Source organism: Dryobates pubescens, chromosome 25 (genome assembly GCF_014839835.1).
Source record: "Dryobates pubescens isolate bDryPub1 chromosome 25, bDryPub1.pri, whole genome shotgun sequence".
NCBI classification, from domain to species: domain Eukaryota; kingdom Metazoa; phylum Chordata; class Aves; order Piciformes; family Picidae; genus Dryobates; species Dryobates pubescens.
The window spans coordinates 5,367,714-5,393,801 of record NC_071636.1 but is presented as its reverse complement, the minus strand read 5'-3'; the positions used below and the strand labels follow the sequence as shown (position 1 = coordinate 5,393,801).

The window sequence follows — 26,088 nt, the reverse complement described above, 5'->3', positions numbered from 1 at the left end:
TTCACACATGGATTGCTTTATTTCACAGGATGACAGCACGGCAGAGGGTTGGAAGGCACCTCTGAAGATCATCTAGTCCAAATGCTAGAGCAGGATCATCTGGAGTTAAGTCACCCAGGAACACGTCCAGGTGGGTTTTGATTTCATTTGATTGCACTCTGGGTCGAGTTGGACTTGGAGATCTTCAAGGCCTTTTCTAAGCAAAATGATCCAATGCTTTATTTTATGCCATTTGTCTAATGCACAACGTGTTCCAGGGCTGTCAGGAAATTAATTTTGAAGACATGTGTCCAACTCAGCATCAAGGTGCAGCCAAGGCCACTGCTCTCCTTGGGCATCACACGAAGATCGAGGCAGGAAAAGACCTCCCAAGATCGTAAGAGTCCAACCATCAACCCAGCACCACCCTGCCCACTAAACCACGTCCCCAAGTGCCATGCCCCCATGTTTTCTGAACACCTGCCAGGGACGGGGGCTCCACCACTATCCTGAGCAGCCTGGGACAGGTCTTGACAACCCTCAAAGGGAAGAGTTTGTTCCTCATTTCCAACCTCAACCTCCCCTGGGGCAACCTGAGAGCATTTGCTCTTGTCCTAGCACTTGTTTCTTGGGAGACGAGACAGACTCCCACTGGGCTGCAGCCTCCTTCCAGGGAGTTGTAGAGAGCCAGAAGGCTTCCCCCTCAAGCCTCCTTTACTGCAGGTTAAACCACCCTAGGTCCTTTAGCCCCTTCCCTTGTTCTCCAGACAGCTTCACTGCCCTTCTCTGGGCACACTCCAGCCCCTAAATGTCCTTCTTGGAGCGAGTGGACCAAAAATGAACCCAGGATTCGAGATGCAGCCTCCTCTGGGCCGAGTAAAGGGTGACAATCCCTGCCCAGGTCCTGCTGGCCACACTCTAGCTGACCTAAGGCAGGATGGGCTGCGGCCACCTGGGCTATCCCAGGCCAGCTTCGGCTTCTGGGTTCCCCACGGGCACCCCGGGAAGCTCCTGCAGCCCCACACCCACCTGTGACACAGATAACCATCGAGACACCCCCCCCCTCCCACCACTCCTCGCTGCCTTACCGGACCCCCAGCCTCACCCGCTGTCCGCCCCCACCCCCGGGGAGCCTGCCCCGGCCCTCTCCCCCTCCCCTTCTGCAGCGGGAGGAGCGATGAGAAGCTCCCCCCCGCCCGGGCCGGGCAGACCCCCGCCGCCCCCTCCCCGATATCTCCGTGGGCGTCCCCCCACGGGCTCCCCCCCAACTCCTCTCCTCCGCCTCTCCGGAGGAATCCAGGTCCGGATTTTTGCAGCCGCCGCCTCAGCCGCGACCGCCGCCGCCGCCGGGCAGCCCCTGCGGCCGCGCCGCCCGCCCATGGCCGCCGAGCCCCGCGGCCGCGCTCGGTCCTGCCCGCCCGGAGCCGCCATGGGCCCGGCGGGGGCGGGCGGGTGCTGAGGGGGCCGCGGCGCGGCCCGGCGGAGGCGGCGCACGGCCGCGGCTGGCTGTGTGGTGTCCCCGGGGGAGGGGGGGCGGGGGGGGCTTCGCGGCGGCCGCGGGCTGAGGGCGCAGAGGGCCGGCGGCGAGCCCCGGGCGCGGAGGGCGGGGAGGCGGCCGCTGCGTTCCCCCCCCGCTCGCTCTCTCACACACACACACACCACACACACGCAGACGCGCACCCGGGAGGCGGCTCGGTGGCACCGGCGGAGGGGGGGGGGGGGGGACCGCCGCCGCCTGCCCGCCCGCTTCGCCTGCCCGCCCGCCCGCCGCCAACCCCCCGCCTCGGGGGCGGCTGCCCCCGGTGGAGCCTCCATCTGCAGCCCGGCGGCGGGAGCGGGAACATGGCGGACCTGGAGGCGGTGCTGGCCGATGTCAGCTACCTGATGGCGATGGAGAAGAGCAAGAGCACTCCGGCGGCCAGGGCCAGCAAGAAGATCACCCTGCCCGAGCCCAGGTACCGCCCGCCCCGGCACGCCGAGCCCCCTGCGCCCTCCCGACCCCCGGCCCGGCGGCCTCCCCCTGCTCCCCTCCCTCTCCCTCCCCTCCCTCCCCCCCCAGCCTCCTCCAGCGCCGGCACCTCGGGGCTGAACATAACGGTCCGGTGGCGGCCGGTCCTGCCGCCCTGCACGGCCACCCCGAGGCCTCCGCGCCGGCCCTGGGAGCTGCGGCCGGGGGCAGCCGCGGGGTCGGGTCGGCTGCGTTCAGCTGAAATAACTTCTGCGGGGTGAAGAGGTGAAGAAGCCGGCTTGCGCCGGGGGGTAAAGGGAAAGAAAAAACCCCCCCCCCCACCCCCGCGGCTCGGGGCGGTTTGTTTGACCCTAAACTTGATGCTCTAGGGCGAGAGAGATTTCGAGTGGTGAGCGAAATAAAACGGTTAAAAGCAGGTTAAAAAAAAAAACACAACCCCACGCTAAAAGCAGCCCGAAGCCTTCTCGCCGGTTTATTCTGCAGAGCTGGGGTTTGGGTTGGTGGTTTGTGTTTTTTTTTTTCTTTTGGGTGATGCTTCAGGAGGTTTGACAGCAGGGAGATGCGAGGAGGGAGGACAGACTTGGAGAGAGGTTTTGGTGTTATTTCCATCACCCCCCTCCCCCCCCGCCGCCGCCTCCCGCTCCGAACGAGGAGCTCATGGAGCAGAGGTGATGTTCAGCCATGGGCTGGTGCAGGTCTTGTGGCCACTTCCATCCCCGTTGGCTGCCTTGAGGCTGGCTGGCTGAGCAGACAGGTGCCGTGAGGAGGCTTGATAGGGTTTGCTGGCGAAAGCAGCTTCTGAGTGGCGGTCCCTGGTTATGCATGTGTTATAAAATCGCCTGAGCACGGCTTATTTGTCGCTGAAATTGAAGCTTTCGCCCCTCCGGCGTGGCCCTGTGTGTGTCTGTTTAAAAGGCAGCTTTAGCCGGCGAGCAAAACATCGCAACAGGAGCGGAGGAAAAAAATCCAACCCAAAATGTACTGCAAGATGTGTAGGCAGTTTGCAAGCCTACGGGTGGCCTAGCCTCGCTGTCTGCTGTCACCGAGAGAGGCTTGAAGCCCTCTGCTCACTTTCTTCACCCCCCCTTTTTTTCCTGCCTCGGTGCTTGCTGCGGAGCAAGGGAAGGCGAGGGGCAGAAAGGTGCCCAGCCCACCTTAACCCACCCCCACCCCGGGCAGTGAAATCTCTGATGAAGAAATGGGGCAGTCGGTTTGCAGGTCTGGTTGAGGAGGGTTTGCTGGGCAGAGGAAGGTGCTTGTTTTTCTGCTGGTACATGTAAATAATGAGTAAAATGATAGCCATAAAAATGTCCTGTTGTCCCGAGGTACTGGTGTGCTTTGCTGGGTGTACTGGTGGCTGTACATCTACCACTGCTTTGGCCATGTCTCTTGCTGCTCCTGGCATCAGTGATGTGCCCTGCTGCTCTCTGTTTGCAGCAGGGCCATGACCTCCTCCAAGAAGGTCAGAGATGGGGACACGAAGAGCGTGTGGGGGGGAGGGGTGAGTCCTTGCAACGCCATGACTAATACCAGCCCCACTGATTCGTGTGGGGAGGCTCGAAAGCAACTCCCTCGACCCACATCCCCTTGTGCAAAGCGTGCTGCAAGCCTCTCAGCACAGCCTGGGGCCTGGAGAACCTGCAGTATGCTGCTCTGGCTTCTCCAGGATTGCTTTGGTTGGTGTTGGGGAGTTTGAGCTCAGGGAGGTGGTTCACCTGCCTTTGGCTTTGCAGGGTGGGAAATTAGAGGTCTTTTGCAACTGAAACAGCCCTGCGGTTTCTTTTGAATGGTTGGACCCAATGATCTTAAAGGTCTTTTCCAACCCAAACGATTGTAGGAAATGGCAGCCAAAGTGCAAGAGGAAGTTTGGCAGAGCGGGAGGAAAGGTGAAGGGTTAGGTGACTGAAACGCCTTGCCCCCCTAGAGCTGCATGTGGAAGAACCTGTTTGCAGCTTCCATGACATGTTAAAGGCAAAGGATTGTGTGCCGTCCCTCCCCTGCCCCCTACCCCCCGGCCCCGGGCTGCCACGCTCTGAAGAAGGTGAGAAGCCATAAGGAAGGGGAGAGGTTGGCAGCTGCGAGCGGCGCAGTGGAACAGGGGACGTGTAAGACAGCTCGGCAGATGAATGAGAGGAAGCGTGGACGTAAAGGAGAACAGAGGCTTACCTAAGCCCGGGACCACAAACGGCTGGAGGTTGCCTGAAATGACTGAGCTTCTCAGCTTCTAGCAGAAACCAGGGATTTCCTCATGCAAGTAGGAAATCGACCGTTACTCTGGTGTCAGATGTCTGCACGCTGCTCTCTGGGCTGGCTCTTAGCTTGTTTGATCCCTCTCGTTAGGGCAGGCACGGCTCAGTGTTGGGTGCCCTGAGAGATAGCCTGGATCGCTGGGCAGTGTGATTCGTTTGAAAGGATATCAGTCAAGCTGCTTAAGTGCAGGTTGATATAGTAACAGTGAGGGGGGGGAAAAAAATGAAGGATAAAACACAGCACAGAAAGTCCTCTCTTAGGAGTTTGAAATCAAAGCGTTCTTGCAAGTGATGTGTTTTTATTTCTCCCTGTCTGTGTGTGTGAGAGAGAGAGAGAGAGAGAGAGCAGCTCCTGGGGAGGAGCACTGAGCTTCCTAACGCTTGGCTGTGAGCAGCCGTGGTGCTCCAGCTCCTGGCTGTCACCAGGATGGATAGCAGGAAGGTCACTGGAATATCACATCCACGCCTGGAAAGAAACGTCCCTGCCTTGCTGCAGTGCCCTCCTCGCAGGAATGCCTTCGGTCTTGCTTTTATCTCCAGCGGGGCAGCCGCTGCCCAGCTGCACAGAGGTTATCTCCCTCGGGCCAGAGAGACAAAGGTGTCCAAGCCCTCCCCGCCACCCCCTTGGGATTGGTCTCCTCTGGAGCCTGGTACACCTGTCGGCAGCCTTTTATCTGTGTGAGATAAGAGGCTGAAGGGAAGGCAGGGAGTTTGCTGTAATGCAAATTTTGAGGGGGGCTTCCTGTTTACGAGGAAATAGCTGCAGCTCAGGCAGAGTGAATTCCAAGGCTGCAGGCCAAGGCTTAGCAGCACATAAACTCTTGAGGGTGAAGAGTTTATTGGCCGTGGGGGCTGATTGTTGCTGAGAGTTTACAATGAAGCATCCCCGGGACTGCTTTTTGTGCCCAAATTGCCCAAACCTGGCACTCTGGGGGGAGGGAGAGGGCAGAAAACGCCAATGAGCTGAGTGCCTGAGGAAGAGGCTCGGTGTGGTGGTGTTTTTTCTTGAGGCAGCAAAACAAAACAAGCCTTTTTTCCATCCTCTGTCATCTGCTTTTCCTTCCCTTCTGCGTTTCCTCCTTTTCGGTCCTGAGAGCCTTGCCAAGAAGTGGGAAAGCTGAGATACCTTCTGGCTTTACATGGTTTCTAAAAAGCCCCTGCTTGGGGGGAGTAGATTTTGCAGGGGTGGACTTGAGGGGCTGTCAGAAGCAGAAATGTCCTGCAGGAACAGGACCTAAAATGGGAGGGAAAGCTTTGACATACATATTTGACATACAAGCAAATGGGAAACCTTAATCTTTTTCCTGCTGACTTGCCATCATATAGAATCATGGAACAGCAGGGGTGGGAAGGGACCTCTGAAGATAATCAAGTCCAGCCTTCCTGCTAAGGTGGGTTCACCTAGGGCAGGCCACACAGGAACACATCCACATGGGTCTTCAAAGTCTCCAGAGAAGGAGTCTCCACGACCTTTCTGGGCAGCCTGCTCCAGGGCTCCAGCACCCTCACAGCAAAAAAAGTGTCTCTTGCACAGATGGAACCTCCTGGGTTCCTCTTTGTGCCTGTTGCTCCTTGCCTTATGCCAGGACACCACTGAAAAGAGCCTGGCCCCTTCTTCCTGACACCCACCCTTCAGACATTTAATCTTTAGTATGATCCCCTTGCAGTCTTCTCTTTTCCAGGCTGAGCAGCCCCAGGTCTCTCAGCCTTTTCCTCCTGGGTTCCACTTTGTGCCTGTTGCCCCTTGCCTTATCCCAGGACACCACTGAAAAGAGCCTGGCCCCTTCTTCCTGACACCCACCCTTCAGACATTTAATCTTTAGTATGATCCCCTTGCAGTCTTCTCTTTTCCAGGCTGAGCAGCCCCAGGTCTCTCAGCCTTTCCTCATCAGACATGTTCCAGTCCTTTCATACATGCTAAGACTGGGGGACTAGGAGGAGACCAGCTGCACCCTTAGGTTTTCTAAGGTTCTTCAGCAGCCTTTTGAAGTCCCTTTCTTTCCCATGCAAATTCAGATTTGCCTTGTTTTGGTCCAAGGGAGTGGAAGAACACTCCATCCCCAACAGCTTCTTCTATTTTGAGGAAAGGATTTGCATCATGTGAAGTTGAGAGCCCCAGTCCAGGGGGATCAGGTAACTGGAAGGCAGGCGGCCGCAGAGCCTGCTGTCCTGCTGCTGCCTGCAGCCCTCCTCGCCAGGAAAGTCAGCCTGAAAGGTTCCTCACTGTAAACATCACGTAAGCTTAGAGTGCTCTTGGTGTACAAATACCAAGGGCATGGTAACAAAGCAGTGTGCATCTGTCCAGGCTTCCCTCCTGCTTCTTCTCCTGCTGCAGATGTAGATGTTTCTCATCTTGGCTGTTCCTTTCCTGCCCTTATTGCAGTAGTTATGTCTCAATTTAATTCTGATTATTTTTTATTCCCAACCTTTTTTTTTCCCCCCCCTTGGTTAGTCTGCTGCCTTCTGAATCCTGCCCTTTTGGGGAGATACAAGGGTGGGTTTTGTTCAGTTGCTTGTTTCTTAAACAGCCCCATACTTTTCACAGGAGCTTTTGGAATAGAATAGAATTAACCAGGTTGGAAAAGACCTATCACCCAGCACCATCTGATCAACTCAACCATGGCACCAAGTGCCTCAGCCAGGCTCTTCCTAAACACCTCCAGGGGTGGTGACTCCACCACCTCCCTGGGCAGCACATCCCAACGGCCAATCTCTCTTGCTGGGAAGAACTTCTTCCTAACCTCCAGCCTCTGGCATCCTCCCCTGGCACAGCTTGAGACTGTGTCCTCTTGTTCTGGTGCTGCTTGCCTGGCAGAAGAGACCAACCCCCACCTGGCTACAACCTCCCTTCAGGGAGTTGGAGAGAGCAAGAAGGTCTCCCCTGAGCCTCCTCTTCTGCAGGCTAAGCAACCCCAGCTCCCTCAGCCTCTCCTCACAGGGCTGTGCTCCAGACCCCTCCCCAGCTTTGTTGCCCTTCTCTGGACACCTTCCAGCACCTCAACATCTTTCCTAAACTGAGGAGCCCAGAACTGGACACAGGACTCAAGGTGTGGCCTGAGCAGTGCTGAGCACAGGGCAGAATGAGCTCCCTGCTCCTGCTGGCCACACTGTTCCTGCTGCAGGCCAGGATGCCATTGGCCTTCTTGGCCAGCTGGTTCCTCACCTCTCTGTACCTCTCCATCTCCAGGAGGAAGGTCTTCTCCTAGAAGAGAGCCTGCAGCCTCTCATGCATGTGGTTGTGGCAGAGCTCCTCACAGGTTGCTGCTCACTCTCCCCACTGGTGCTGTTGGCTGTGGAAGCCAGGGGTGTCCACTACTGAGACAGAGGCCATGGAGAGGTGCTGGGAGGAGCACCTCTCCTTTGAGCCTCCTCCTCTTCTCCAGGCTAAGCAACCCCAGCTCCCTCAGCCTCTCCTCACAGGGCTTGTGCTCCAAACCCCTCCCCAGCTTTGTTGAGGGCTTTTCCCTCTCTTGCCATCCCATCTTCACTCGACCTCTGGAGCTGAAGACTAACAGACTGATACCCCATCTGCTCCTCCCTGGGGCAGTTTGTGGTGAGAGGCTGCCATGTCCTCTCTGCTTCCTTGCCCAGCAGCCAAACTGGCCTGTCTTAAGCTGTAACTGAGGTTCCCTGAATGCCTGCAGGTTGCTTTTCCTTTCCCAGTTCCCTCCTGAGCTATTTGCTTTTTCCCTGTGGTGGTGCTGAGCGCTGGCAGAGCCCAGGCGATGTCTCCTGCCTGGAGTTGAGCCCCGGTTAGCCTCTATTGCTTCTGCTGTTTCAGGTCTGTTCTCTAGGCATCCCTGCACTCCTCTGAATTTCAGTCATTGCTTTGATGTGTCCTTCAGCATGCTCTTGTACCTCTTGAACCTTCTTTAGCATCTCTTAAGTCACAGGCTTAAGCTCCTCTGTCTCTCTGCCTGTCAGTCTTGTCTCCTCGGAGGGTATTTCCTCTGCCTTTGTTTTCCTGCCTTCTTCTTGCACTCATTCATTTCCAGTGCTGCCTCTGAGAGCGTTTGCCTGACACTTGGTTGTGCCATTTCCATCTTTGCTGCTCACCCCTTTGCATCTTGTCTCGTTGCCCCTGTGTTGCTCCAGGCCTGCTGTTCAGTCTGGGGCTTCTGCAGGTAGCGCTGACCGTCCCTCGCTCCGTGCCACGGCACCGGCGGCTGCTGCAGATGGCTGCTGCTGCTGCTGCTGCAGCTTCTGGCCTTCCCTGATGTGCACCGAGGCCCTGCCTGCTCTGGCCTATCAGGTCTGCAAAGCTCCTCCCTGGCTCCCTCATTAAAAGTCTTTTGTGGTGAAGCTGATGAAGTTGGACTGTGATTAATGTGCCAGGGCTTGCTGTGTTGGTGCAGGGTTTCTCGTGTTTACTGAGGGAGTTGCCTGTCTGTCTCCCTCTGTCCCTCTGCATTCTCTTGTCTCTGATGGCAGACAAGGGAGCTGAAGGCTTTTCTGGGGTCTAACAGGGTCACATCAGTGGTGTTAGAGCCAACCTCCCCCTCTTGGTCTGCAGCAGGTTGTGTGGAGAAAGGGGAGGTCTAGCCTGGATAGGAGGGAAAATTTCTTCATTGAAGGGATTATCAAAGTCTGGAGCAGGCTGCCCAGGGCACTGGGGGAGTCCCCATAGAACCATTAAGGTTGGAAAGGACCTCCAAGATCACTGAGTCCAACCTGCTACCCAACACCTCCACAACCAGCAGCCCCTGTCCCACAGTGCCACATCTACTTGCTTTTAGAACACCTCCAGGGATGGGGACTCCACCACCTCCCTGGGCAGCCTGTCCCAATGCCTGACCACTCTTGCAGGAAAGATTTTCCTAATCTCCAACCTAAACCTCTCCTGGTGCAGCCTGAGGCCATTTCCTCTTGTCCTGTCATTAAAGCCCTGTGAGGAGAGGCTGAGGGAGCTGGGGTTGCTTAGCCTGGAGAAGAGGAGGCTCAGGGGAGACCTTCTTGCTCTCCAACTCCCTGAAGGGAGGTTGTAGCCAGGTGGGGGTTGGTCTCTTCTCTCAGGCAATCAGCAGCAGAACAAGAGGACACAGTCTCAAACTGCACCAGGGGAGGTTTAGGCTGGAGGTGAGGAGAAAGTTCTTCCCAGAGAGAGTTGTTAGCCATTGGAATGTACTGTCCAGGGAGGTGGTGGAGTCCCCATCCCAGGAGGTGTTCAAGAGGGGATTGGATGTGGCACTTGGTGCCATGGTCTAGTTACGGGGTCTGAGGTGACAGGTTGGACTGGATGATCTTTGAGGTCTCTTCCAGCCTTGGTGATCCTGTGAATGCAAACTGGTGGAGGTGCTTCTTGAGCAGTGCTGTGCTCTTCTGCTTTCAGCAGCAGCACCACCAACCACCACCACCACCACCAGGAAAGCAGGCCCACGTTGTGCAAAGGCTTGTGCAGAGAGAACAGTGCCAATGAATGCAGAATGAACCAGGAGAGGATGGGATCAGGGCTCTCATGGTTAATTCAGATGAATTTATGGCACAGTCCCTTCAGCTCTGGGAGGTGAAGCTTGTCCCATCTGCTTGACAGGCTGGAGAGGTGGGCACAAGCCAACCTCAGGAGGTTCAACAAGACCAAGGGCAGGGTCCTGCAGCTGGGTGGAGGCAACCCCAGGCACAAATGCAGGCTGGGCAGTGACTGGCTGGAAAGCAGCCCTGAGGAGAGAGACTTGGGGGTGCTGGGGGAGGAGAAGCTCAGCAGGAGCTCTCAGTGTGCACTTGCAGCCCAGAAAGCCAATCAGCAAGGGAAGTGTGGCCAGCAGGGCCAGGGAGGGGATTCTCCCCCTCTGCTCAGCTCTGCTGAGACCCCACCTGGAGTACTGCCTCCAGTTCTGGAGCCCCTATTGCAAGAGGGATCTGGAGGTGCTGGAAGGTGTCCAGAAAAGGGCCAGGAGGATGAGCAGAGGGCTGGAGCTGCTCTGCTGTGAGGACAGACTGAAGGAATTGGAGCTGTTCAAGGGGCCTCTGGAGATCATCCAGTCCAACCCCGCTGTCAAAGAGAGAAGGTCACACAGGAACTCATCCAGGCAGATTTAGAAGACCTCCAGAAATGGAGACTCCACCACTGGAGCACCTCTCCTGTGAGGACAGACTGAAGGAGTTGGGGCTTTTCAGTCTGGAGAAGAGAAGGCTCCGAGGTGACCTCATTGTGACCTTCCAGCATCTGAAGGGGGCTACAAGAAGGCTGGGGAGGGACTGCTCAGGATCTCAGGGAGTGATAGGACTAGGGGGAATGGAATGAAGCTGGGGGTGGGGAGATTCAGGCTGGATGTGAGGAGGAAGTTCTTCCCCATGAGAGTGGTGAAGCCCTGGGATGGGTTGTCCAGGGAGGTGGCTGAGGCCCCAGCCCTGGAGGTGTTTAAGCCCAGGCTGGCTGAGGCTCTGGCCAGCCTGCTCTAGTGTGGGGTGTCCCTGTCCATGGCAGGGGGGTTGGAACTGGATGATCCCTGTGGTCCCTTCCAACCCTGACTGATTCTGTGATTCTATGCTTGTAGCAGTAATGACTCTAAATTGTTTTAGCAGGGCTCCTGAAGCTTGGCTGTCTGGCATTGCCAAACAGTTCAGGGGGGTTTTCATTTGACATTTACAGTTGGGCTTCTCTTGCTTTGCTCCAGTGCTGAGCAAGATGGTTTCTTGGCATTTTTTTTTAACACCATTTCCAGGATTTACTTCGAATTTGAATGGGGAAAAAAAAATAACAACCTGAAGGAAGGAGTTAAACCCAGCCCTGCAGGGTGTTGGAAGTGTTCCAAAGGGATTGCTCTGCCCTGCTGAGGTTGGAGCTGGAGGGTTTGGTCCAGGTCTGGGCTCCCCAGTTCAAGAGGGACAGAGGCTTGCTGGAGAGGGTGCAGCAAAGGGCTGCAGTGATGCAGAGGGGACTGGAACAGCTCTGTGAGGAGGAAAGGCTGAGGGCATTGGGGCCTTTTAGTCTGGAGAATCATAGAATCAATAAGGTTGGAAAAGAGCTCAGAGATCATCCAGTCCAACCTGGCACCCAACAGACCCCATGACTAAACCATGGCACCAAGTGCCACATCCAATTCCCTCTTGAACACCTCCAGGGATGGGGACTCCACCACCTCCCTGGGCAGCACATCCCAATGGCTAACAACTCTCTCTGGGAAGAACTTTCTCCTCACCTGGAGCCTAAACCTCCCCTGGCACAGCTTGAGACTGTGTCCTCTTGTTCTGGTGCTGCTTGCCTGGGAGACGAGACCAACCCCCTTCTGGCTCCAACCTTCCTTCAGGGAGTTGGAGAGAGCAAGAAGGTCTCCCCTGAGCCTCCTCTTCTCCAGGCTAAGCAACCCCAGCTCCCTCAGCCTCTCCTCCCAGGGCTGTGCTCCAGACCCCTCCCCAGCTTTGTTGCCCTTCTCTGGACACCTTCAAGATGTGCCTCACAGGTATTTACCTGTGGGGGAAGTCAGCTGGGTTTGGGAGCTGTGATTAGCAGGATGCTTCAGCCCAGTATGGAATCACAGGATCAAGAAAGTTGGAAAATACCTCAGAGATCATCCAGTCCATCCTGTCACCCAGCACCTCCTGACTAACTAAACCACAGCTCCAAGTGCCACATCCAATCCCTTTTTGAACACCTCCAGGGAAGAGGAGCCTGAGGGGGCTGTCATCAATGCTGATCAATACTTCAAAGGTGGGTGCCAGGAGGATGGCACCAGGCTTTTTCCAGTGGTGCCCAGTGACAGGACAAGGGGTGGTGGGCACCAACTGGAGCATCAGAAGCTCCTTCTAAATGTGAGGGGGAACTTCTTGAATGTAAGGGTGCTGGGGCCCTGGAGCAGGCTGCCCAGGGAGGTGGTGGAGTCTCCATCTCTGGAGACATTGCAAACCCACCTGGATGTGTTTCTGTTCTGTCTGAGAGGGCAGTGAGAGCCCCCCATGCCTGTGGGGTGTGAGAGGGCAATGCCAGCCCATCATGATTGTCTCCTGTCCTCATCTATCCCTCTGCTTTTTATGTCCTTGACTGAAGTATTGGGCAGCATGCTGCAGAGAGCCACTGCTCATTCCTCTCAGTGCTCTTCCCAGGGATGTGTGTTTCAAAGGTTAGTTTACCAGCTCAGGAAGGATTGAAGGCTGGAGGCTGGAGCTTATCTGACCTCTCAGGTTGCTTGGGTGAGGAGGCATGCTTGCATGTTCATGTGCTGATTGGCTGAGGAGGGGAGGGGAACAAACCCACTTGGTGGTGGAAGGAAGGTTGACCCTTTGTGGGTTTGTTGTGGAACGCTTTAGCCCTGCTCAGGGTGAGCCTAGGTGACAGAGGAGTGAAAAGGTGGTTAGAAGTTCAGCCTCCTGCATGGCTTAGGAACCTTGGAGGTCCTGTGCAGCCTCGAAGGGCTGGGCGCAGCCTCGCTGGCCCTGGAGGGTCCTGTGCAGCCTCGGTGGCCCTGGAGGGTCCTGTGCAGCCTCGGTGGCCCTGGAGGGTCCTGTGCAGCCTTGCTGGCCCTGGAGGGGCTGGGTGCAGCCTTGCTGGCCCTGGAGGGGCTGGGTGCAGCCTTGCTGGCCCTGGAGGGGCTGGGCGCAGCCTCACTGGCCCTGGAGGGGCTGGGCGCAGCCTCACTGGCCCTGGAGGGTCCTGTGCAGCCTCACTGGCCCTGGAGGGTCCTGTGCAGCTTCGGTGGCCCTGGAGGGTCCTGTGCAGCCTCGGTGGCCCTGGAGGGTCCTGTGCAGCCTCGGTGGCCCTGGAGGGTCCTGTGCAGCCTCGGTGGCCCCGGAGGGGACGGTGCAGCCTCGCTGGCCCTGGAGGGGCTGGGTGCAGCCTCGGTGGCCCTGGAGGGTCCTGTGCAGCCTCGCTGGCCCTGGAGGGTCCTGTGCAGCCTCACTGGCCCTGGAGGGTCCTGTGCAGCTTCGGTGGCCCCAGAGGGTCCTGTGCAGCCTCGCTGGCCCCGGAGGGGCTGGGTGCAGCCTCGCTGGCCCCGGAGGGGACGGTGCAGCCTCGCTGGCCCCGGAGGGGCTGGGCGCAGCCTCGCTGGCCCTGGAGGAGCCGGTGCAGCCTCGCTGGCCCTATGTGGAATGTCTTCAGCACTACTCTCTTTGCTGTCAGTGGAGTGTGTGGTTGAGGAGGTAGTCAGTAGATGGCTTTCTCCGAATGGCTGAGTGTGCATAAAGGGAGCTGGTGGCAGTGTGCTGGCTTCAGGTCTCAGCAGTTTTGTGCTGCAGTGGTTTCTTAGGAGCAAAAGGTGTGCTTTGGGGGTGGAGAGGGACTCCCAGGGTAGGGACCTGTACAGGAGAGCTTCTGCTTGAGGCTCTCAACACCAGTTGGGCGGCTTCTCGCTTGGGAAATCAGGTGGTGGTTGTGGCTGCAATGTCTGATGCCTTAAAACAGGGCTCTACAGAAGAGAGTGAGATGATGAAGGTCCTGTTGCAAAGTGTTGGCAGCTTTAATGGACAAGAAATCACAGAAGGGTCTAGGCAGGGAAGGACCTTTCAGTTCATCAGGCCCAACCATCACCCAGCACATCATCACTGGTGGTGGTCAGGAGGAGACTGGATGGGGTGCTTGGTGCCATGGTTTAGTTGATTAGGTGGTGTTGGGTGAGAGGTTGGATGTGATGATCTTGAAGGTCTCTTCCAACCTGGTTAATTCTATCCTGTTCTGTTCTAGCCTATCCTGTTCTGTTCTAGCCTGTCCTGTTCTGTCCTATCCTGTCCTATCCTGTCCTATCCTATGATCTTGAAGGTCTCTTCCAACCTGGTTAATTCTATCCTGTTCTGTTCTATCCTATCCTATTCTATCCTGTCCTGTCCTATCCTATTCTATCCTGTCCTGTCCTGTCCTGTCCTATCCTATCCTATTCTATCCTGTCCTGTCCTATCCTATCCTATTCTATCCTGTCCTGTCCTATCCTATCCTATTCTATCCTGTCCTGTCCTGTCCTATCCTATCCTATCCTAAATGATGTCCTTCAGCACACTCCTCTAAAACCCTTTCAGGGGTAGGGACTCCACCACTGCCCTGGGCAGCCTGGGCCAGGCTTTGACAGCCCTTTTGGGGAAGAAATTGTCTCTCCCATCCAACCTGGAAGAGCCTGGATGGAGGGTGCTGTTACCTGCATCGTGCAGCTCGGGGGCCAAGGCAGGCAGACAGCAAGTGCTGTCCTTTTGCTGGCACACAGCACATTGGGCAGATGCAGGAGTCAAGCTCTGAGCTTCAGAGGAGCAAGGGAGACCCCTTGCCTGTCCTGGCATGTCAAGCATGCAGTGCTTGGAGCATCTCTGGGCACAGCAGAGAGAGCTCTGGCCTGCAGGGAGATGTTCCAATTAGTTCCCCTGTGGGGATGCTGTGAGGCTGAAGCTGATGCTTTGAAACCTAGCCCTTCCCTTGGGCCTCATTACCTTAATTAAGCAAGAAGGTGGCTGAGGGTGATCTGGGAGGAGAGCAGGCTGTGCAGGCTTCTTTTGCCTGCTGGAAGCAGCAGGGTGTTAATGGGGAAAGCTTCCAGGGTGGGATGGTGCATTCTGGCTGTGAGGCAGCTGTGTGGAGCCAGGAGTTTGGTGCCTTGTCCTGGATGGGCTGTGGGTCCTGCTGGGAGCAGCCTGGAGCGATGCCCGGGGCTGGGAACAGTCAAGTGAAGGAAGTTCAGCTGAGCTGTGGCACCCAGAGCACACTCCTTGCTGCTGGGGGAGGTGGAGAAGGGCAGGTTGATCTTTCTGGTACAGCTCACAAGACTTTGTGGCTCCTTTCAGAGCCTCTGCACAGCCTGGACCTCCCCACGGTGGGTTGGCAGCTGGACTGGATTGTCTCAGAGGTCTTGTTCAGCCTTCATGGTCTGGGGGGGGTCTCCTTCAAACCTTGGTGATCTCAGGGGTCTCTTCCAAACCTTGATTTGATGGTCTCAGGGGTCTCTCCCAAACCTTGGTGGGCTGGAGGTTGGGTCAAAAGCTTGGTGGTCTCAGGGGTCTCTTCCAAACCTTGATGGTCTCAGGGGTCTCTCCCAAACCTTGATGGTCTCAGGGGTCTCTCCCAGACCTTGGTGGTCTCAGGGGTCTCTTCCAAACCTTGATGGTCTCAGGGGTCTCTCCCAAACCTTGGTGGTCTCAGGGGTCTCTCCCAGACCTTGATGGGCTGGAGGTTGTGTCAAAAGCTTGGTGGTCTTGGGGGTCTCTTCAAAAGCTTGATGGTCTTGGGGGGGTCTATCCCAACTCTTGATAGTCTTGGGGGGTTGTCTTTCCCAAAGCTTGGTGGTCTTGGGGGGGTCTTTCCCAACCCTTGATGGTCTTGGGGGGGTCTTTTCTAGCCTTGCTGGTCCTGTGTCCTATCAGCTGCATGCTTACCTGCCCCACTCCTGCAGCCCTGGGCATCCTCTGGGGGTGCTTGGTGCAGGAGCTCCACAGGGAGCTGAGGATGGATGGGTGCTGAGCACCCAGCTCTGGGTCTCCCAGGGCTGTGTGGTGCAGGAGCTCCAGAGGGAGCTGAGGATGGATGGGTGCTCAGCACCTAGCTCTGGGTCTCCCAGGGCTGTGTGGTGCAGGAGCTCCAGAGGGAGCTGAGGATGGATGGGTGCTGAGGACCCAGCTCTGGGTCTCCCAGGGCTGTGTGGTGCAGGAGCTCCAGAGGGAGCTGAGCAGCTGACCAGTGTTTCCTGGTCTCCTTGCCAAACTGCTGTGATGGTGATGATGATTTTGTTCACACCTCCCTTCAGGGACCTTAAAATGACTGCCAGGTTGAGAAGCTCCTGGAGAAGCAGCAAAATCACTTCTCCCCCCCTGCCTGTGTGCTTGCTTCAGAGGAACTGCTGCTGTGCTTGGGCTGCCCCAGAGGGATGCTTGGCCTCTTCAAAGGGGAGCAGCTCCTCAGGGAGGAGGGAAAGCAAGCACAGGGGGGTTTGTGTAGCTCAAGCTGCTTGCAAAGACTTCTGAGAAGATGTGACTCTGAAGCCAGGGCTCTCTCCAGGGTTTTCACTCCTTTGCTGAAGCTTCTGAAGGGGGAAAAGCAGTTGTGCTTGTAAAGACCTGGGGCTGTTGGGCCTGGAGAAGAGCAGCCCCAGAGGGGATCTGCTCAATGCTCAGCCAGAGCTAAAGGACCTGTGGGGGGCAAGGGGATGAGGCCAGGCTCTTGTCAGGGGTGCCTAAGGGGCAGTGGGCACCAACTGGAGCCTGGGAGGTTCCACCTGAACAGGAGGAGAAACTTCTTTGGTGTGAGGGTACTGGAGCCCTGGGGCAGGCTGCCCAGAGAGATTGTGGAGTCTCCTTCTGTGGAGAGCTTCCAAACCCCCCTGGCCATTGTGATCCTGGGCAAGCTGCTGTGGGTGCCCCTGCCTGAGCAGGGGAGATTGGACTGGGTGACCTCCAGAGGTCCCTTCCATGCTGGCATCCTGTGGAACTGAAGTGAGTCCCTGGGAGCACAGTGCAGCCCTTTGCCTTGTGCCCAGGGGCACAGCAGCTCCTGTGCCAAGCTCAGCCAGAGAGGTCTAGCAGGTGGTGACACTGGGCAGAGGTTTTGGGAGAGTTCTACTGCAAGTGGAGCAAGGATCCTGATCCTTGGCACTCCAAGGGCATCAACCAGTGCTGATGAAGAGGGATGTGGGCAGCACAGCTGTGGCTGCTGTGCAGGCTCAGCTCTTGCTTTAGCTGAGGGCTTGGACTGGCTGATCCCCAGAGCTCCCTTCCAACCCCTACCATGCTGGGATGCTGAGACTGGCCCTGTGCTTTAGCAGTGGGCTTGGAGCTCTGGGGATCAGCCAGTCCAACTCCCCTGCTCAGGCAGGGGCACCCACAGCAGCTTGCCCAGGATCACAATGGCCAGGGGGGTTTGGAAGCTCTCCACAGGAGACTCCACAACCTCTCTGAGCAGCCTGCTCCAGGCCTCCAGCACCCTCACCCTAAAGAAATTTCTCTTCCTGGTCAGATGGTACCTCCTGGGTTCCAGTTTGTGCCCCCTGCCCCTGAGCACCCCTGACAAGAGTCTGGCCTCATCCCCTTGCCCCCCACAGGTCCTTTAGCTCTTGCTGAGCACTGAGCAGATCCCCTCTGGGGCTGCTCATTCTCCAGGCTCAACAGCCCCAGGGCTTTCAGCCTTTGCTCCTCACAGAGATGCTCCAGGTCCCATTTAAACCAGTGCAAAGGTGTCCAGAGCCCAAACTGCATTTCTCACAGCATTTTGAGCCTGACTTTCCTCCCCCCCTCCCCAAATATCTTTATTCCTTAGCTGACTTGTGTGTGTGGACAGCAAACAGCATTTCTGGTGGCTTTTGTTGCTTGCTCTCTTCTTCCTGCCAGAAGGGAGCAATAGATGGATGAAAGGTTCAGCTGCAGGCCAGTTGGATGTGGTTTTGTTTCTGAAGCCTCCCAGGAGTTCATTTGCAGGCAGCTTTGGTTTCTGCTTGTTTGGAGCAGTTGCTGCTCAGGTAGCTCCATGCTGGGAACTGAGATGAACTTGTGCAGGGGAGTCCACTGCTGGCCTTGGCACTTTGTCTGCCCTGGGAGCAGGCCTGGCTGGGGTTGCTTGTGCAGGAGTCCTGCTGGGAAATGCAGCTCTGCAGCCCAGATTGTACAAGCCCTGGGAGGAGAGGCTGAGGGAGCTGGCGTTGCTTAGCCTGGAGAGGAGGAGGCTCAGGGCAGACCTTGCTCTCTGCAACTCCCTGAAGGGAGGTTGCTTTGTTGCCCTGCTCTGGACACCTTCAAGAGTCTCAATGTCCTTCCTAAACTGAGGAGCCCAGAACTGGACACAGGACTCAAGGTGTGGCCTGAGCAGTGCTGAGCACAGGGCACAATGACCTCTCTGCTCCTGCTGGCCACACTGTTCCTGATGCAGGCCAGGATGCCATTGGCCTTCTTGGCCACCTGGGCACACTGCAGGCTCATGTTCAGGCAGCTGTCAACCAGCACCCCCAGGTCCCTCTCTGCCTGGCTGCTCTCAGCCACTCTGCCCCCAGCCTGTAGCACTGCCTGGGGTTGCTGTGGCCAATGTGCAGCCCCTGGCACTTGGATGTGTTCAATCTCCTGCCCTTGGCCTCTGCCCATCTGCCCAGCCTGTCCAGGTCCCTCTGCAGAGCCTCTCTACCCTCCAGCAGCTCAACTCCTGCCCCCAGGTGACCTTGACCCAAGGCCACCAGGAGCTCCCTTCACAGTCCTGGCACTGGGAGCGCTCCGGGGCAGTGTCCCATTCCCACCACCCACCAGACCATCAGTAACAGAATAAGCCCATTAGAATGACAATAATGACATCAAGAAAGCTTTCCTCTGCTCAAACAAGTGCCTGGTGAGAAATTACATAAACAGAGCTCAGTCTAGACAAGGGGAGAGAAGATAATGCCCAGCTTCCCCTGTGACTGGAGTGCCCAGGCAAACACTGCCATTGTGTGAGGGACAAAGCTCTCCTCTCTGGCACAGGGCACTGCTGCTCTGCTGGGCAGCCTGGCCCAGGAACAAAACCTTGCAATCTGAGCAGAGGGCATGGAGGCAGTCACCAGCAAATCTGCAGATCACACCAAGGTGGGAGCAGGAGTAGATCTGTGGCAGGGCAGAAGGGCTCTGCAGAGGGACCTGGACTGACTGGACAGATGGGCAGAGGCCAACAGGATGGCATTCAACAAGTCCAAGTGCCAGGGGCTGCACTTTGGCCACAGCAACCCCATGCAGTGCTACAGGCTGGGGGCAGAGTGGCTGAGAGCTCCCAAACAGAGAGGGACCTGGGGGTGCTGATTGACAGCTGCCTAAACATGAGCCAGCAGTGTGCCCAGGTGGCCAAGAAGGCCAAGGGCATCCTGGTCTGCATCAGGAATAGTGTGACCAGCAGGAGCAGGGAGGGCATTGTGCCCTGTGCTCAGCACTGCTTAGGCCACACCTTGAGTCCTGTGTCCAGTTCTGGGCCCCTCAGTTTAGGAAAGATGTTGAGGTGCTGGAAGGTGTCCAGAGAAGGGCAACAAAGCTGGGGAGGGGTCTGGAGCACAGCCCTGTGAGGAGAGGCTGAGGGAGCTGGGGTTGCTTAGCCTGCAGAAGAGGAGGCTCAGGGGAGACCTTCTTGCTCTCTCCAGCTCTCTGCATGGAGGTTGTAGCCTGGTGGGGGTTGGTCTTTTCTCCCAGGCATCCAGCACCAGAACAAGAGGACACAGTCTCAAGCTGTGCCAGGGGAGGTTTAGGCTGGAGGTGAGGAGAAAGTTCTTCCCAGAGAGAGTTGTTAGCCATTGGGATGTGCTGCCCAGGGAGGTGCTGGAGTCACCATCCCTGGAGGTGTTCAAGAGGGGATTGGATGTGGCACTTGGTGCCATGGTCTAGTCATGAGGTCTGTGGTGCCAGGTGGGACTGGATGATCTCTGAGGTCTCTTCCAACCTTGGTGATTCTGTGGCACTGTGAAGTCAGACTTCAGCTTGGAAGCAGCAAGTGTCTGGTGGAATTCTGCCTTCACCCTGTGGCAATGGAGCTGTTGTAGCCAGGGCTGCTGGGCCACACTGCTTTGGGGATTTATGGCCTTGTACTGTTGCCCATATGAAAGTTTTATGGGCACAGTATGGAGGTGATGATGGAGGTGACTTGTCACAGAAAGGGAATCTGAGTTAATGGGCTTTAAATAAGTGATTGTGAGATGCTAAATTAGGCAGAGGAGATGTTAAGTGCATGGCAGCCAGCTGAGGGATCTCAATGGAGCTCCTGTTGGCTCATCTCCTCACTCACTGGTGGTGGTGGTGGCAGCCTTAACAGCCCTGATGGAACTTTGATTGACTTGTGCATTGATTTTTACACAGGGCAAGCCAAATCCTGATTCAAGAATAAAGAAGCAAGGCAAGGGTCAGAATAGCTCCTGGGAAGTGCAGGGTCAGTTCAGGGCTTCCCCATCTCATGCTCCCCTCCTTGTACTCCTGCCTGCAGCCTCTGGTTCTGAGGAAGGACCTTTGGTGCTCCAGCTCCACCTGGCAGCCCAATCCTACCCACAAAATCTGCCACAAGACTTCTACTGTGGCCTAAGCAGTGCTGAGCACAGGGGCAGAATGAGCTCCCTGCTGCTGCTGCTGCTGGCCACACTGTTCCTGATCCTCCTGGCTACAACCACCCTTCAGACATCTCATTTTGCACTGAGTTTTACCCTGATGTTTCCTTGTCATGCTCCTTTGCTCCCCAGCAGGTGAAAGGTGTGCTTAAAAGTCCTCCCTTTGAAGTTAACTCTTGTGTTTCTCCTCCTTGCCTCCTTCCAGCATCCGCAGCGTCATGCAGAAGTACCTCGAGGAGAGAGGGGAATTAACCTTTGACAAGATCTTTCACCAGAAGATTGGTAAGTCTTGGCTCAACCCAGAGCTCCTCACCTCAGCCTTTGGGAGGTTGGCTCCCTGCCCCCTTTCTCTGTAAGAGCTGCTGAGCAATCAGTGCTGCAGATGGTCTGAGGAGCACTGGGAGATCATAGAATCAGTCAGGGTTGGAAGGGACCACAGGGATCAGCCAGTTCCAACCCCCCTGCCATGGGCAGGGACACCCCACACTAGAGCAGGCTGCCCAGAGCCTCATCCAGCCTGGCCTTAAACACCTCCAGGGATGGGGCCTCAAGCACCTCCCTGGACAACCCATCCCAGGGCTTCACCACTCTCATGGGGAAGAACTTCCTCCTCACATCCAGCCTGAATCTCCCCACCTCCAGCTTCATTCCATTCCCCCTAGTCCTATCACTCCCTGAGATCCTGAGAAGTCTCTCCCCAGCCTTCTTGTAGCCCCCTTCAGATCCTGGAAGGCCACAGCTAGGTGACCACTGAGCCTTCCCTTCTCCAGAGATGGGCAGGGCTTAGTTGAAAGCAAGGCCTTCAATAAAATGAAGTCTCCTGGAAGGGAGGAAGGGTGAAGCAAGGCCAATCTGTCAACTTCAGGCTCTGGAAAACTACTGGAATACTAATGAAATTATTTGGAGACACCAAGGAGAAAATTCTATTACTTGGTATGGGCTTGTCAACAAGCTAATGGGTCACATCAGTTAGGCTTTTCCCCCCCACCCTGCAGGAGAAGCAGCCTTGGGGGTGTGGGGTAGCAGCAGTGGCAAAGGTGCCATGCATGGGGGCTTGATTGGTTCACACTGTGTTTGTTTGCATCAGGACAAGTGGCCAGCAGGTCCAGGGAGCTTCTCCTCCCCCTCTGCTCTGCCCTGCTGAGATCACCCCTGGAGCACTCTGTGTCCAGGTTGGGGCTCCCCAGTTGAAGAGAGGCAGGGGTCTGCTGGAGAGGGTCCAAAAGAGAGCTGTGAGGATGAGGAAGGGACTTGAACAGCCCTGCTGTGAAGAAAGACTGAGAGCCCTGGGGCTGCTTTGTCTGGAGAAGAGAAGGCTGAGAGGGGATCTTGTTAATGCCTGTAAATACCTGAGGGGTCCAGACTCTCTTTGGTGGTGCCCAGTAGAAGAGAATAGAACAGAGCAGAATTAACCAGGTTGGAAAAGACCTTTGAGATCATCAAGTCCAACCTCTCCCCCAACACCATCTAATCAACTCAACCATGGCACCAAGCACCCCATCCAGGCTCTTCCTAAACACCTCCAGGGATGGGGACTCCACCACCTCCCTGGGCAGCACATTCCAATGGCCAATCTCTCTTGCTGGGAAGAACTTCCTAACATCCAGCCTAAACCTCCCCTGGCACAGCTTGAGACTGTGTCCTCTTGTTCTGCTGCTGGGTGCCTGGGAGAAGAGACCAACCCCCACCTGGCTACAACCTCCCTTCAGGGAGTTGTAGAGAGCAAGGAGGTCTCCCTTGAGCCTCCTCTTCTCCAGGCTGAGCAACTAAGTACTAAGCAACTAAGGGCTAGGAACAAGGGGACAAGCTGGGACACAGGAAGTTCCACCTCAACATGAGGAGAAACATCTCTGGTGTGAGGCTGCTGAAGCAGTGGAGCAGGCTGCCCAGAGAGGTTGTGGAGTCTCCTTCTCTGGAGAGTTTCAGACCCCACCTGGATGTGTTCCTGTGTGGCCTGCCCAGATAATTCTGCTTTGGTCAGGGGGTTGGGCTTGATCTCCAGAGGTCCTTTCCAACCCCTTCCATTCTGTGTTCTTGTTAGGACCAGAGGGGAATGCAGCCTGGGTGGCACTGCTGTGTGCAGGGAGCAGAGCTGCTGGGGAGGTGGATGTCTGAGGGGCAGTTACCTGGGGAACCTGGGGGGCTTGCACAGGGGCCACAGAGACCTCTTACCATGTAGTGTCTCAGTCAGCAGTTGACTGCTGGGATGAAGGACCTCAGTGTTCTGCTTGTGTCCTGAGGCTGTGCCACACTGAGGACAAGGACAGCGAGCAGAGATCTCCATAAAGCAGAGGAGGAGGTCTGAAAAGACCACAGTGCTGCTCAGCAAAGCAAGCAGTGTCCCCTGCACCTGTGGGGGAGTCCTTCCAGAAGCAGTGAGGGGAGAGCCACTGAGCAGGGAGCTGTTTCAATGGACTTGGCTGTTGTAGTGAGCTGGGGGTTGCTGCCTCTGCTAGATCATTCACCTAAATAGAAAGTGAGGGTTGTAGCCAGTGAGGCCTGTCAAGTAATCCTCTCTTGGCAGATACTGTGTCCATCCTGGCACTGGGCTACAAAATATACATGGAGCTGCTGGAGGGAGCCCAGGGAAGAGCAGTGGGAGTGAGCAAACCTTACTTAGCAGTCTGCTAAATATGACCTGAGGGGAGGTATGGAAATGAGGTGTTAGAAGGCTGGGAGAGCAGTGAGGTTGAGCAGTCTTTAAGGCCAAGAGCTGCTGCAGGAATGATGAGGTCAGTCACCTGATGGGGTTAGGCAATTGTCCAGAGGCCTAAAGTGAGTGCAAGGAAGCCCCCAGAATAAACCCTGGGTGTGAATAAATCCATCTTGGCATTAGAATGGGTAGGGGAAAGGAGGGGAGTGGATTTCATGAGGGGCTTCTGACATCTGTGTCCAGTGGATTGGAGGAGCTGGTTGCCTGCTAGGATTGTAGAATCATAGAACAGTTTCTGCTGGAAAAGCTCTCCAAGATCACCCAGTCCAACCAGCAACCCTACCCCACCATGGCCATCAAACCATGGCCCACAGTGCCATGGCCACAGGTTTCTTGCACCCCTCCAGGGCTGGGGACTCCACCACCTCCCTGGGCAGCCCCTTCCAATCCCTGACCACTCTTGCAGCAAAGAAATGTTTCCTTCTCTCCAACCTAACCCTCTCCTGGCACAATTTCAGGCCATTTCCCCTCATTCTGTCACCTGATACTCAGGAGAAGAGACCAAGCCCCACCTCACTGCAAGCTCCTTGCAGGGAGCTGGAGAGAGCAGTGAGCTCTCCCCTCAGCCTCCTTCTCTCCAGGCTGAACAACCCCAGCTCTCTCAGCTGCTCCTTATCAGCCCTGTTCTCCAGCCCCTTCCCCAGCTTTGTTGCCCTTCTCTGGGCACACTCCAGCCCCTCCATGCCCTTCTTGGAGTGAAGGGTCCAAACCTGATCCCAGTGTTCCAGGTGTGGCCTCACCAGTGCCCAGTCCAGAGGCACAGTGGCTTCCCTGCTCCTGCTGGCCACACTCTTGCTGATCCAGGCTCACATTTTCCATGTGGCCAGGCTGTCAGAGGGAATCAGGAATAATTCAGCAAAGAAATGTTTCTTAATCTCCAACCTAACCCTCCCCTGGCACAATTTCAGGCCATTTCCCCTCATTCTGATACTCAGGAGAAGAGACCAACCCAACCCCCACCTCGCTGCAACCTCCTTTCAGGAGCCCAAGCAGCCTCAGTTCCCTCAGCTGCTCCTCTTCCCCAGACCTTTGACCAGCTTTGTTGCCCTACAGGATGCTGCAGCTGCTCTTGCCTTGCAGAGTGGGGAGGGAAGCATAGAATGGGCTGGGAAGGCTTGAGGAGATCCATGTCTGATGGTCACTGGAAGCAGGCAGCTAAGAACAAGGTGCAGCTGGGCCTGGTTTCCCTGGGAAGCTCATCCACTGGGGGCATCTTGGAGCTGGGTGAGCTTTAGCTGGTCTCCCTCCCTGGCTGGAGCAGAAGTGTCCATGCTGCCTGGCCACCTCAGCAGGTAGGAGGACATGATGCAATGAGAGCTGTGAGTAGTGCCAGGTTGAAAGTCAATATTATTCCTGGGTGCCATCACAGCTTGGAGGCTGTGGCTTCATCCAAAGAGGGTTTGTGGAAACACCACTCTGAAGTATGTGTTGACAGAAGGCTGCTGGAGCCTGCCATTGTATTGCAGCCACTGAAGTGGAGTCTGTGTCTTTGTGCACAAAAGCTGGGGTTGTTTTTTTCCCTTTCATTCTGGTCAGAGCCATTCTGCTGTCAGCACAGAGGCAGCTCCTTTGTGCTGCCAGCTCCAAGTCGGTGCCTGGGCTCAGGAGCCTCTGCTGAATCACTCAAGACTGTGCTGCAGCAAGGCAGCTGCACCCTGAGTGGGGTTTTAGGCAGCCAAGCACAGGCTGACTCTGATTCTGCTGGGTGGCAAGGAAATCACAGAATGGTTTGGCTTGGACAAAGCCCTCTTAAGGTCATCCAGTCCAACCATGGCCAGCAAACCATGGCCCCAAGTGCCATGCCTACAGGTGTCTTGCACACCTCCGGGGATGGGGACTCCACCACCTCCCTGGGCAGCCTCTTCCCATCCCTGACCACTCTTGCAGCAAAGACACTTTTCCTCATTTCCAGCCTAACCCTCCCCTGGCACAATTTCAGGCCATGTCCTCTTGTTCTGTCACCTGATACTAGGGAGAATACACAGTCTCAAGCTGCACCAGGGGAGGTTCAGGCTGCAGGTTAGGAAGAAGCTCCTCCTAGCAAGAGAGATTGGCCATTGGGATGTGCTGCCCAGGGAGGTGGTGGAGTCCCCATCCCTGGAGGTGTTTAGGAAGAGACAGGATGGGGTGCTTGGTGCCATGGTTGAGTTGATTAGATGGTGTTGGGTGAGAGGTTGGACTCAATCTCAAAGGTCTCCTCTGCTCTGCTCTTCTCTGCTCTGCTCTCTGCTCTGCTCTAAAGAGACCAACCCCCACCTCAACCCAGCCTCCTTTCAGGGAGCTGTAAAGAGCAATGAGGTCTCCCTTCAGCCTCCTTTTCTCCAGGCTGCACAACCCCAGCTCCCTCAGCTGCTCCTCCCTAGCCCTGTTCCCCAGTTTTGTTGCCCTTCTCTGGACCTGCTCCAGCCCCTCCATGTCCTTCATGGAGTGAGGGCCCCAAAACTTACCCTGGCCTCACCAGTGCCCAGTCCATGGGGACAATCATCTTGTTGGTCCAGGCTAGGATGCTGGTGACCTTCTTGGCCACTGAGCACACTGCTGACTCAGGTTCAGCCAGCTGTGAGGATGGCATTTGGGGTTTGGGGGGGAGTTTATTCTCCTTTATGAAAAGCAGCCAAGCTGAACAGCTGATGTGCCATGGATATTTCTGTTCCTAGGACTGAAGCCTCATGAATAGCTGATTCCAAAGAGCAGAGAAGGTGGTTGCAGTCATTGTGATGAGTTACAGCAGTTACAGTCAGGTGATTGTAACCTTGGAAGGATGAATGTTTTGGGGTTGGGTTTTTGTTGGTAGTCATTTAACCTGGAATTTCAGAGGCTGGAGTTTGATTGAAAACTGAGTTTCTTCTCCCAGAGCTTGAGATTCTTGGTTCACAGCCTGGCAGAGAGCTTGCCTCCTGCTCTTGGTGCAGTCAAACATCCACTCCTCCCTTGGTGCACTCATAGCAATCCTTGCCTTGGCTTACCTGGAAATGAGAGAGGTCTTCTGAGACCTCTCTGCTGGAGCTTCAGTTACTTCTGAAGCTGGTTCCTTCTGCAGAAGATGGCCACAGAGGTGATTAGAGGTCTCTCTGCTACAAGATAGGCTGAAAGAGTTGGGGCTGTTCAGCCTGGAGAAGAGAAGGCTCCAGGGAGACCTTAGAGCTGCATGTCAGCATCTGCAGGGGACCTAGAGGAAGGCTGGGGAGGGACTGTTCAGAAGGGGCTGTGGGGATAGGAGGAGGGACAATGGTTTGCAAC

The 26,088-nt window shown here is 56.1% G+C and overlaps 1 protein-coding gene across 2 annotated transcripts in view; it reads left to right on the top strand.

Annotated features, from left to right (window-relative positions):
• Positions 1-1,718: 1,718 nt before the first annotated feature.
• The window catches only part of GRK3 (G protein-coupled receptor kinase 3), an 88,886-nt gene continuing 64,516 nt past the window's right edge, over positions 1,719-26,088 (top strand). For both annotated transcript variants that reach the window (XM_054173190.1, XM_054173189.1), the window contains exons 1-2: positions 1,719-1,934; positions 20,341-20,417. In XM_054173190.1, the coding sequence (XP_054029165.1) occupies positions 1,822-1,934; positions 20,341-20,417 (190 nt within the window). In that variant the 5' untranslated portion in view covers positions 1,719-1,821. The remainder of the gene's footprint in view (positions 1,935-20,340; positions 20,418-26,088) is intronic.